The sequence below is a fragment of the Schistocerca serialis genome, chromosome 3 (assembly GCF_023864345.2).
Source record: "Schistocerca serialis cubense isolate TAMUIC-IGC-003099 chromosome 3, iqSchSeri2.2, whole genome shotgun sequence".
NCBI classification, from domain to species: Eukaryota; Metazoa; Arthropoda; class Insecta; order Orthoptera; family Acrididae; genus Schistocerca; species Schistocerca serialis.
The window spans coordinates 393390633-393404217 of record NC_064640.1 but is presented as its reverse complement, the minus strand read 5'-3'; the positions used below and the strand labels follow the sequence as shown (position 1 = coordinate 393404217).

At 41.2% G+C, this 13585-nt stretch overlaps 1 protein-coding gene across 3 annotated transcripts in view; it reads right to left on the bottom strand.

Moving 5' to 3' along the window:
- LOC126470246 (WD and tetratricopeptide repeats protein 1-like) overlaps positions 1-13585 on the bottom strand; it is a 198250-nt gene that overhangs the window by 83058 nt on the left and 101607 nt on the right. For all 3 annotated transcript variants that reach the window (XM_050097958.1, XM_050097956.1, XM_050097957.1), the window contains exons 9-10: positions 5677-5840; positions 2740-2867 (exon numbers count right to left, since the gene is read on the bottom strand). In XM_050097958.1, the coding sequence (XP_049953915.1) occupies positions 2740-2867; positions 5677-5840 (292 nt within the window). The remainder of the gene's footprint in view (positions 1-2739; positions 2868-5676; positions 5841-13585) is intronic.

Sequence of the window (13585 nt, the reverse complement as noted above, 5' to 3'; positions counted from 1 at the left end):
TAGTCAGTCCCATGGAATAGTTATCTGCAAAAAATTCATATGTCCTAAAAGAAATAAGATATGGTCAGGCTGTGCCACACTATGTATGGACTTATCTCATTGCACTGCCGTTCTGCAAGAGGCTGCTGCACAGGCAACTGCATTGAACAGAGCTACTGAGCCATGCTGCACTATGGATGTCACCGACATGCACAGAACTGTGCTACTGTTTTCCAGAGCATCATTAACATAGAAACAACGTGTGGCACTGAAGTGGGTATAACAAAAAATAAAGTGAAAGGAGTTGCTTCAACTTCTATTCTTGATGGCCCTTGTGTATTTGTTGGTTGTAATTTTAATTTTAGTACTGTCAATAATGATACCTTCAGTCATTGTAATGGTTGGTTTACTATTGCCACTGTAAGAAGTGGTAGTAGTGGTCCTGCCACTGTTGGGTTGGAGAGCTTGGATTCACATAATGTGATTCCTTACTGTCATGTCATATTGGTGAGGTAGCTAATAAGGATTTTGTAAGGGATATGTCCTCAAAGAAACAAGACATGATGCAGCTTTCTTTACAATATCTTTGTTTCTTTTAGGACATCTGCCTTGTTTCTGGATATCTATTCCATGGGACTAACTGTGGATGCTGGGTCTTCCTGTAATATGTTACACTTATCATGACTTGACTCCAATTTGCACCTGAAGATGCAGCTTTAAGTGCTGTGAAATAAAGGAATTTTGCAGCTGAAGTGGTTTTATTCTCAACATTGTGGATCATGCTGCTGACATGAACAAACAATTCCTGGATGCTGCCTATACATTCTAACACAGCCAGCTGACTATTCAGCATCCAGCTTGCCTTGCTGAGCACTCATCTTGGCAGTTTGCTTAACAGCACTGCTCTGTTGGTAGATGTATCTAGACTGGAAGGCGGTCACTGGAATGTAGATCAACAGCAGTGTGTGTGAGAATGGAGAACATAACAAAATATTTGTTTTGGAGAAGAACTCTCTAGCTTTGCAGAAGCATGTGCTCTATCCCATATTCAGAAGACACCAATCTTGATTCACATTTCACAGAAGAATTTATGACAAGAGCATATTAGTTCATCAACAGTAAATAAGTTAGAACTCCATGAGAAAGATTGGTTCTACAAGCAGGAGCAGTTCCCCATTTATATACCAGTTTACGGAAACATCAATTGCAAATATGACACAAAAGAAAATCACTGGTAAGACTTTTTGCAAAGGAGAAGATGTGGCAGAGAAGACGGTAACTCAGAAGAAGAATCTACCATGTCTGCCAGTATTTCTTCTGCCTGAGAAAATGCAGGAAATGAATCATTACCAGACACAGTAATAGTTCCATTAAAAACAACATTGAAGGAAGGAAAGGAATTCAGCAATCACACACAAAATCAAATTTTATTTTTATTGCACATCTAGATTTCAGCTATTGAATAGCCAATTTGTGAATAGAGTGTTTATGTTGAGTTAATGTGGACTTGTAAAGCTTGTGACAACACATGATACTATGACTTTAAGACTTACATGGCCAGATTACAACTGGCGTGTTAGAATCTGGCCATGTACATCTTAAAAGTCATGTAGCATCTTGTACCTTCACAATCATGACAAGTCTGTATGACCCAATTTAAATGCACTGAAGACAGCTATCCAATAGCTGAACTCTAGATCTGCAATAAAAATACACATTGGATTTGCAACTAATTGCTGAATTCATTTTCCATTTTTGAAATATACTACACTCACTGCGAGCAACTGTTCCGATGCAATCAAATTTGGTTATAACATTGAAGGGGATGAAACTATGAGTAGTGCAATCACAATAAATACCAAAATCAATCTATTGTGAAAGCAGATCCCATATGAAAAGTGAAAAATTCTTTAGGGAAATAAAAGCTATAGGATTGGAGGGTATTGGCTCAATGGAATCATTCACTATTGATATCATCAACTTAGTGGACATAGATAAGTATTCTTTTACTAATGGTGCTTTGTATAAAAACTCAGACAAACATGAAATGTTAATGAAATCTAGAAACATTCTTGCCTAGAAAAGTAATGCCTCTGCTTTTAAAACATCTTTACAATCCATAAGAATAACTGTTGAATGTAACCTGTGTTATCTAGATCCTCCCCCCAACACCAGCTTCTCTGAATTATGAGGATGGGAGATGTCCTTGCAACGCATCCTTCAATGCCGTAATCCTCCCAACCTCGATATCTGCTAGCTCCTGCCTCACACCCACCTCCCCTTCCATTATGTGACCTTAATTTCACTTTGCCTACACTCCCACAATCTTTTCCATAGTCTCCCTCCTTCCTCTGATTTATCTTCATCTCCCAATCTGTTTCTCTACACCATAACGCACTACATTCAACTTTCCCAGCCTGCAGTCAGATCATCGAGGTCACCAGTGCCACAAACCTGCTGCCTCTCCCTCCCAGCTGTCAGACGCCACTCCCCAACCCTTTCTCCTACTGTCCACTTCACTTCACACAACACAACCCATCACCCCAGCTAATCTGCAGCACTGGCATAATGCAGCCAGCTGGGCCAAGGTAGCCATACAGGAGGGTTTATGTGCCAACTGACAACTCAGTGCCTCCAGTATTTGAGTTGTTACTTTTATTCCTTAAACTATTTATATTCCACAAAGGAGTTGCAATTACCATAATTCTAATTATTAGTTTTGCATCACAACAACATAGAATAATACAAAGAGAGACTTACCAGTCTCTCCTCATATAGGCAGCTGCCCTGTTCCCATATAAGAATGCATATTCAGGACACTGACTGATGGCCTCATTGTACATACTGATTGCCTGAGTGTACTGCTTTGCATCGTAAGCCCCATTTGCCTAGAAAATAAAAATGAGAAATCAATGATTTTTACAACTGATCCACATCCAAACACTTGTAAACAATTCATATTCCTCATAAATATGCCAAATTACTTGAACACAGTCGTTACACTCAGTGTACAAAGAATGTGTGGAAAATGGTTATGTTTCATTTTGTTTATATTTTCTTACAGTTTCTGAAATGCATGATTTTATTAAAAGTGAATGCACAGTGGTTCCCTAAACAATTTTCCTTAAGAAAAAAAGTATGTCTATGTCCAATATTATAACAACAGAAACACTGTCATACAAATTACTGTTCACTCTTAGGATCACTATCTGGATGAAAATTTCAGAAGACTACAAATGATTACATTACCAACAAAACTTTATTTGTTTGGTTATCATTTGTTATATGCCAAAATATCTGAGCATTTGAGATGGTGTACTGAATATTTCACAATAGTATGATAACTTCATACACCTTATTAAAGATGTTTCCCTTGGTGTTCATTGTTTCTGACAATAATTATCACAACAAAGCCAATCTTTTGGGATACTTTTATGTCAAATAAGCCATGAGTAACCTGTGTAAGGCTGACAGAAACAAAAAACCTGAATATTGAATCAGTTTTCCTCAAGAGAATTGACAACATGTGAGGTCCAGGTAAACAGAAGAGCAATGAAACATGGGGCGTTACCAAAGGCCACAACAAGTGACATGGGAACTGCTTGTTATGATCTACAGTAATAGAAAAAATGCATGAACATATTAAAACACTATTCTAGATTAGACCACCTGATGTAATCATGCTCTCTGATTAGAGAATCTAAGCAATTTTTACTAACTTGTAATGTAAGTTGACTTTTAGTAACAGCTCAACTTTGCTTTACCTTACCACGGCAGTACATTCATTCTGGATACAAAACCAGACTTCGAACACTCCAGTATTATATCAAAATACAAAAAGTAAGCACTTGGTGTGTCAAAGTGTCCATGAAATTTAGGGTTTGTAGATAGCTTACAGCAAAATGGCGCAGGCGACAACTGCTTGGTTGAGGGAATCCAGAGTCCCCACAAAGAGTGTGCAGCTCTGCATGTTTTGTCCGCAATGGGTAACATCAGTTACAAGGCGATTTGACAGAACAGAGAACAAGAGTATAAATTTTTACATTCAGTGGCAAACATCTCAATCTACACGAGATTCCCGTTAGAATGGTAGCCAAAGGAAGATGATGATTAACTGGAATCACCACCTTTTTTTCTGCCTAGGGGCTAAAAACTGCTTTCCTGTTGGAACTGCTACAGGACATGAACACAGCTCAGGGAACCTTCACTAAAGCTGTGTGGAGAAGTTGAAAAATCTTGCAGGCAGACCTATGCTGTATAGCGAGCTACTCCAATACTGCCCCACAGGGCATGTGCACCCATCAGCTCGCCCACTGGCAGAGACATAGTGTGGGTCACCAGCCGGGTGGGCCTACTGCAGGCTTTTTGCACACACGGATGAGCCACTGAGCCACTCTTGCCAGTGTCTATGCTCAGTCCGGGCAGTAATACTGTGCATACTACTACAGCCCAGCAGCCTGACTGCCTGCCCATCAGTTGCTTGTCCAGCTGTCCGGGCCCAAGCATTCAAGCTGAACAACCTATTGCACAGAGTGTTATTTACTGCAATATGTCCCTTCATGAAGGAAAACTAGTATTGTTTATTGCATCTTTTTTTCCTTTTTTTCTATCCACTCAGCTATATTTATTGATTTCATTTTTACATGGTATCGATTTCAGAGCCACTTGGTTCCATCTTCATGCACCTTATGAGAATGTAGGAACTGAACTAAATCTACAATCTATATCATCTAATAGAGATCGAAACAATACTATTTTCCATTTATCAACAAGCCAGAATACACCTCAACTGACTGACACAATTGGACTGATAGTCAAACCAGAATATTTATTTTCCTCCAAAAAGTCTTTTTCAGCTGACATTCCCACCATCCTCAGTCACCATGGGAGCTAAAAGATTTGGCACACGTAAAAATGTATCTTTAATCAAAATGGATGCATCCAGTTTTTGAATAACCAAGTTTTGCTGCATTCTTTCACCCTGACAAGGACCATCCAGTCCTAAAACATACTCCTCTTGTCCAACAAGTTATAACTGTGGCTTCTTGTTTTGAATAACATTCAAGAACAATGACTCATCTGAACTAATATCCTATGCAACCTGAATTACACCTCACCAAACACCTCTCGGAGCTCCTTTAACAATGAGCCAAACTTCATGATAGCCTTCACACAATTTGAGCAATCTTTGTTCATTGTTATGGCACAACTAGTTGCACAGAGTCATCTCCTACATTCATAATCTTGTCCACACCACACTGCATAAAATCTCAGGTACCATCATGACTTGAGGTGGCATTAACACACATTTTGAAAGAACAAACATGGTAATAAAAAATACAACTGACTTCATGGAAAGACACAAGACAGATGACCTGCTAAAAGCAGGCTGAAACAACTATAAAGATTTTATCTCATGGAATTACATTTTCCATGAGACCTGTCTAGAAAAATTATATCCCAGGATGTCACACAACAACCTCTCAGCTTTCTACGACGCCTCATCAGCGGAATGTCTATGTTCTCATCAGAACAAAAAGTTAAAGATTATAAGTAAACTCAAATAATAAAATTTAATTTAAATAATTCATAACTATCATCACTCATTTATATGATTAATTAAAAATCTTAACAATTCTGCTACATAGAAACAGTTAAACATTTAATACAAATTTAAGCAGTTAATAATGAACTAACAATCATCTTTAGAGACTCTATCCTATGAGGTGGTGTAAAGCCTTTCTGCGTTGGAGCTGTTTGAAAGGAGAACCCATTTGTGCGGTTGAATTCTTTGCATTCTTCCCCATATGCGTAAACGTCAAGATGCATCAAATCTTCTGTGAGGCGCTCACAGCCTTCATCTGTAAAGTGAAAACAAATAAATATATACCATAAAAAGACCAAATGAGAACAGCAGCTCTATAAGTCTTCTTTACATTTAGTACATGTAAATTTATAATATATACTAAAATTCTGACAGGGGAGATATTAGTCTTTAAAGTTAAGCATAATCAAGAAATGATAGCATATTTTCTCAACAGGATGTCAAAAGGCTTACACAGCACAATAAAGCTTAATCAAAAGATATTTAGTATCCAACAGTGTCCAAAACTGTTACGAGAGATTCTAAAAGTGAACACAAGCATGTCTTGTATGATCACCAGAAGAATCTCTTCCATGGCATCAAAACAGTGAATACCAGACACAGGTGCCATAAGTGCTTGGCAGCAATGTGGTATGTTCTACTTAAACACAATTGCCAATCAAGCTCATTCTTGATAATTATGTGCAGAAGTATGGAAGAGCCCTCAGTGGTGCAATCCATCTCCCCATTTCATTCCACAAATTCTCAACAGGATTCAGATCCACACACTTCACTAGCCAGTCCATGGCATTGATACCTTTACCTGTCAGAAATTCAAACTGATTAGATATTATCATCCACTAAAATGACGTCTGGAGCCAACAATATCTGTAAGAAGTTGTACACGTAGTTTTGGTACTTCAGCTCTGTACACCTACATGTTAACAGTATTCCTTTGGCCACCAATGAAGACTTGAAGCTCCACAAACTATCCAAAATGTTGCTCTTTAGATCCAGACCCACCATTACTACACTGATTTCTTTTTAAAATGTTCCTCTGACTGCACTAGCTACCACTTTTGATCCAGATGAATGAGCACAAGACACATTCTGCAACCTGACGTCAAACTCATGTGTAATGAGCATATTTCCTGCACTCATTCGTGGTCCCATCTTGATGCTGCCGACTTCACAATAAACATATCCATCGCTACACTGCTACGAGTGGGATCTACACTGCTGAATATAGATGCACTGCTTCGACCCTCATTGTATTGGTCTTTGATGGACATTTCTTGTGTTCCACAACTGTCAACTGAGTTTTGAGATGACTTTGGGATGTTGAACATTGCAGACATCTTATCAAAGTGGTTGGAAATAAAAAGAAGGGTGCTGGGCATGGCAGACATTTTATCAAAGCATTAAGGGACTTCAGGGAAATGTCAATGGACTGAAAGTACACTTTTGATTCTCAAATATTCTCTCTCTCTCTCTCTCTCTCTCTCTCTCTCTCTCTCTCTCTCTGACCACCATATTTGAAGGAAAGATATATTAAGACTACTACTGTGGTGATACATGTGAGTCAATTTTTTATCTAGGCATTCTTGGCTGATAGGAGGAGTTGCCATTTATGATAGAGCCAACACTTCCTTCTAACAATCTGATGTTTCATAATTTTGTTATGAAGAAGTGTTACAGTGATGTGTACCACTGTCTGAATTTGCTGGTGCAGAACTTCTAGACAGAATGATTTAGAGAACACCAATTCTAGCTTCAGGCAATTACAAGAGTCTCCATTTCCATGCATGATCACTAAAATTACAATACCAAACAATTCAAGATTTTGTATTTACACCATCTGGGCTGAAATGAGCAGATGACAAACAAATTAGTGTGACAAATAATGCAGAGTTTCGAGGGATATTATTATGCTTGACACTTGTAAAAATTCTGAAGTTATTTTGATAGAAAAGTTCTCATCTGCTAATAAGCAGCAGTATTTTATTTCATTACTACTTAATGTAAACGTATCTTAATACATAAAAATTCCCTTTATGTTTTCAAGGTTTTTTTCTGAGATTAAAACTGTGAATGATAACATCAACTCTCTTGATCAAGAAACTTCTTTAAATCTATGGCGAAACAAACACTTATGACAGATAAAAAAGAGAATATGCCTTCTGCAGGCAGTGTTTGACTCCAGAACAATTTTTGTAGATCTCACAGCAACACAGCTCCACTAAAGACCTCCTAATAACCAATAATACAATATATGTGAAGTTTGCAATAGTACAGTAAAGACAGTAAGATCCCAAAACTTAACATGCAACCTTGGGGTGTACTCACACAGCAGAATGCCAGCAGTTAATGTTTATGTCTAACCGTGGCATAGAGGCTCAAATCAGTTAATAAACCAATTTCTGCAAGTTTCATTGTTCTGGTGGAGCTTCGTTGCAACCTTTACAACTCTAATCGGGTATCTATGGCCATTCCTTTACCATTAAACACTTTTGATGCACAACTACCATGATTCTATAAAACAGATTTACAGTGACTATTAGAAGCATTTTCTAGTCTGAACATACTGTTTCATCCAACAGACACAATCACAGTTCTCCCTTTACCAGCTGTTTGCCGTATATTCTGAAAGATGTTATTCTGTGGTCTTATACAATTTTTGACGACACTAATCAAATCCTGGGTTGAAATTCAAAAATGTCAGACTCATCAACTGAGTAACATCCATCTCACTCTCTTCATTCATGAGATGAAGAGCACCACTAACAACAGCATTCAGATAATGTGTTTCTGGGTTTTCAGATGGTGGATTAAACAAGTATGTAGAACTGCACTAAACGCCAAGAACATACATACAAAATATGTAATCTAGTGCATTTCCCAATCTTGAAAGGTTTTCTTCTTATCTTTGTTCATAGTTTGAATTATTAACACAGCATATATTATTACTGTAAGTACTGAAAATGTTAAGATACTGTCCAATCAGCTAAACCTATAAATATTTTAAAAGAAGAGTTATCAAAACCATATCATCACAGGCATCCCAGTACAGGCAAAGTTTAAATTTCAAGAGCTACAAGTGATTATGTTAGTTCTGTGTCATCAAGATAAGAATTTGAAATAATTTTAATGTTGAATCAATTCACATAGAAATTATGAAACACATATTTAAGCAATGGGATGCCGAGTGTAAGAGAAATGGATTTAGAGCACAGATTACTGGTAATATCATGGAATAAGTTGTTTGAAATAGTTAAATCAAAGCAACTAAAAGGGCAAATAATTATGATAGCCCACACTCACTCTTACACACAAATTCATTTAATTCTTTTGCAATCTTACACAGTGGTGGCTGGTTAACATGTGCTAATGTGCCACAACACACTGTGAATGCATTAACATTACGCCATTTCACATCGAATGCAAGCTGGAAACCACACTAAAATTACACCATTTCTCTTCAAATGCATGCTGGTATGCAAACAAACTGGAGGAAAACATGTTTTGTAGCACTCACTCTGCAATAATTAGAAACCTGTGTCAGGTGCTGAAATGATGGTCAGCCAAGCTACAATCAACTCAGGTAAGTGACACAGCTGTCTGTTTTCTACTGCTCATGCTTTGATGTGACAATATCCCTTCCGGTGCTATTTTGCTCACAGCACCTGGTCAGTATTTTTCTTTGAAACTACATGTAGCATATTGTGCAGGCATTCAGTATAAAGAATTTATAATGTGCTGTTGTCGTGATGGCACTGTGGTCAAGGGGTCTAAACAACAAACTGGTAACTCTCCTATCCAGGTTCAGTTCCTGCTGTCGCCAACTTTTTCCTTCTTTCACATTTCTACTCGCAGTGTTTATCTATTAATTACAAAATTTAAATATATTTAAAAAGTTCAAATTATTTATGTAAAATTAATATATTCAAAAAAGTTACAATTACTACCCTTGTAAGTCAAAAGGCTATAGACTTGATGATGGTAAATCAAGGGAGTATATGTTTGGTTGGTTGGTTGGTTGGTTGGTTCGTGGGGTTGAAGGGGGCCAGACAACTAGGGCCATCAGTCCCTTTTTCCACAAACTTGAAAGACCCACAAAGAATAAAAACAAACAATGGAGATGACAAGAGATGACACATAACAAGAAAGACACAGACAGAGACCAGAAAAAAGGAATTAAAATCACACCAAGTGTGACAATAGTTGGCCGACCACAGAAACAAAAGGAAAAGTCAACCACCTAGAAACACACTAAAAACCCCAGTCTAAAATCGTAGGCCAAAGGCCAGACTCAACACAAAAGGACAAACACTTACCAAGCAATAAAAACCCCCGTGCACGAATAAAACTCAAAACTAAATCTGCCATCGCAACGTCATCTGATAAAAGTGCAGGAAGCATATCAGACAGCGCAAAACATCTGCCTGAGCGGAGTTAAAAGCGGGCAGTCCAACAAGATGTGGACCACCGTCGAAGCTGACCCGCAGCGACATGAAGGTGGGTCCTTGCAGTGCACTAAATAGCTGTGTATCATCCACGTGTGGCCAGTGCACAGCTGGCAGCGGACAACAGAGTCCTTGCGAGAGACCCGCAATGAGGAGCGCCATGCACCGATAGCCTCCTTGATGGCCTGAAGTTTGTTCGGTGAAAGAAGGGTACGCCATTCTTCACCCCAGGTGCGAAGTACCTTCTGCTGCAAAACTGACCTGAGGTCACTCTCCCAAAGGTCAATCTCCAAGGCTGGTGCACTGACAGCCTGTTTAGCCAGCGTGTCAACACGTTCATTTCCCGGGATGCCGACATGATCCAGGGACCACACAAAGACCACAGAGTGGCCACAACAGGCAAGAGGATGGAGGGACTCCTGGATAGCCATCACCAGATAAGAGCAAAGGAAACACTAATCGATAGCTCGTAAACCACTCAGGGAGTCACTACAGATAACCTGAGCAGGAGCGGATATACTCTAGGGCATGAGAGATGGCGACCAGCTTGGCAGTGAAAACACTGCAGCCAGCCAGCAATGAGTGTTGTTCATAATAATCCCCTAGATTATGACCATAACCGACATGACCAGCAACCATTGAGCCGTCAGTATAGACAACGTCAGAGCCTTGAAATGCGGCAAGGATTGAAAGAAAGTGGCGGCAGAGGGCCCAGGAGGGACTGAGTACTTTGGGCCCTGTGCCAAATCGAGCCAAAGGCATGGGCGGGGCACACTACATGGGGGTAAATGCAGAGAGGCCAAGAAAAGAGGTGGAAAAGGAAAAACCTGAAGCCCAGAGAGAAGAGCTCTGATGCGAACCGCGATCGTACACCCTGACCGGGGCTGCCGTTCCAGAAGATGGAAGACCGACTGAGGAAACAGGAAACGATAACTGGGATGCCCGGGCAAGCTACAAATGTGTGTAGCATAAGCGGCCAGTAATCGTTGGCGCTGGAACGGCAATTGAGGGACACCTACCTCCACAAGTATGCTGTTGACTGGGCTTGTCTGGAAAGCTCCAGTGGCGAGTTGGATCCCGCTGTGAAGGATGGGGTCCAACAACCGCAATGCAGAAGGAGATGCTGAACCGTAAGCCAGGCTCCCATAATCTAGATGGGACTGAATTCACGCCTGGTACAGCTGGTGCGACTCAAGCAACATATAGCGTTAAGATGCTGCCAGCACATCTGTTTAAGCTGCCGAATATGAGAGACCCAAGTCAACCGGGTATCAAAAACCAATCCCAAAAACCGATGCGTCTCCACCACAGCAAGAGGTTGGCCGTCAAGATAAAGCCATGGCTCAGGGTGAACAGTGCGTCGCCGGTAGAAATGCATAACGCAGGTCTTGGCAGGTGACAACTGGAAGCCATGTGCTACAGCCCAAGACTGGATAGCGCCCTGCAGCTGCCGTTCAGCAGCTGCAATGGCAGTGGAGCTAAAGTATAGGCAGAAGTCGTCAGCATACAAGGAAGCTGAGACAGACATTCCCACCGCCGCAGCGAGCCCATTAATTGCAATTAAAAAGAGGCACACACTTAAGACAGATCCTTCCAGTACCCCATTCTCCTGAACTCAGGAGGAACTATAAGAGGCTGCAACTTGCACGCAGAAGGAACGAAGCGACAGAAAATTTTGTATGAAAATCGGGAGCAGACCCCAAAGACCCCATCCATGAAGCGTAGAGAGGATATGATGTCGCCATGTTGTATCGTATGCCTTCCGCATGTCAAAAAATATGGTGACCTTATGCTGACTGTGGGCACAGGCCGTACGGATGGCAGACTCCAGGCACACCAGATAAGGGCAAGAAGCTAGGGCACTTTGGAATTCCCACTCACTGAATGGAGCATTACATGATTCAGGGTGTCGCGTGTGAAATGAAAGGCTCCAATGTTCCAACCGCTCTTTCAGGGAGCGGAAGGCCAGTGGGTAATTCACAGAAGCGGAACACTGGGCAAAATGCTCTGCTAAGCGGTTTGCAATTGTGTCAGAGTCAGTACAGACTGCTCCATTCAGTGAAAGCGCAGATACACTGACAGGGGTCTGATAGCCATAGAGTCACCTAATCTTGGCCCAAACTTGCAATGGAGAGATACAGAGGCCAATGGTGGAGACATACCTTTCCCAGCACTCCTCCTTGCATTGGCAAATGAGGCAGCAGGCTTGCACACAGAGCCGTTTAAAGGCGATGAGGTGTGCCAACGAGGGTTGCAGCTTGTGACGCTAGAGTGCTCGCCTGCGATCTTTAATCACTTCAGGGATCTCAGGCGACCACCAAGGCATAGTCCACCGAGGAGACCCAGAAGAACAGGGCATGGCAGATTCTGCAGCAGTATCGATGCCGGTGGTGACCGAGTGAACCACCGAATCAATGACGTCAGTGGAAAGAGGCTCTATAGTGGCAATGGAGGTGAACAAGTCCCACATAAGTTGCCCTGTTCTTACAATAACCCCGATACCCATGGAGGATGGGGGTTTGCATTACCGGAAACCTAGTTTCCTGAAGAGCAATACAGAGGGAAGAGCGAAGGCTGAGAAGTTGTCAGAGCTCAGCAAGATGGTGGAAAAACCCGCTGCAGTTCCACTGCAGGATGACATTGCCCATGGCTGAGAAAGGTGTGAAGGGACCGAGGAGGCAGTTATGCCACTGGGTCACCTGATGCCACCAATTGGGTACCGACGGGAGCAACATTCATCATGTCTGAGGGACCGGCGAGATCTAGGTCCTCAGAGGCCGCCAGAATCTGCAATGCATTCTCAGATGCAGAGTTTGTAGGTAGCGGTGGAGTGGGTGGCACCACAATTTCCTTGGTCTTAGGGGTCTTCAATTTCGATTTCTCATGCTGTTCCTTTGGTTGCCCTTGCTGGGAGAGCTTCATTGATTCAGTCTCCGGGACTACACAGAGTATGCGAAAGAACTTGCCCCCCTTCTAACAGCCGTGTACCACAAGTCTCTAGAGGAACGGAAGGTTCCAAATGACTGGAAAAGAGCACAGGTAGTCCCAGTCTTCAAGAAGGGTCATCGAGCAGATGCGCAAAACTATAGACCTATATCTCTGACGTCGATCTGTTGTAGAATTTTAGAACATGTTTTTTGCTCGCGTATCATGTCGTTTTTGGAAACCCAGAATCTACTCTGTAGGAATCAACATGGATTCCGGAAACAGCGATCGTGTGAGACCCAACTCACTTTATTTGTTCATGAGACCCAGAAAATATTAGATACAGGCTCCCAGGTAGATACTATTTTCCTTGACTTCCGGAAGGCGTTCGATACAGTTCTGCACTGTTGCCTGATAAAGTAAGAGCCTAAGGAATATCAGATCTGCTGTGTGGCTGGATTGAAGAGTTTTTAGCAAACAGAACACAGCATGTTGTTATCAATGGAGAGACCTCTACAGACATTAAAGTAACCTCTGGCGTGCCACAGGGGAGTGTTATGGGACCATTGCTTTTCACAATATATATAAATGACCTAGTAGATAGTGTCGGAAGTTCCATGCAGTTTTTTGCGGA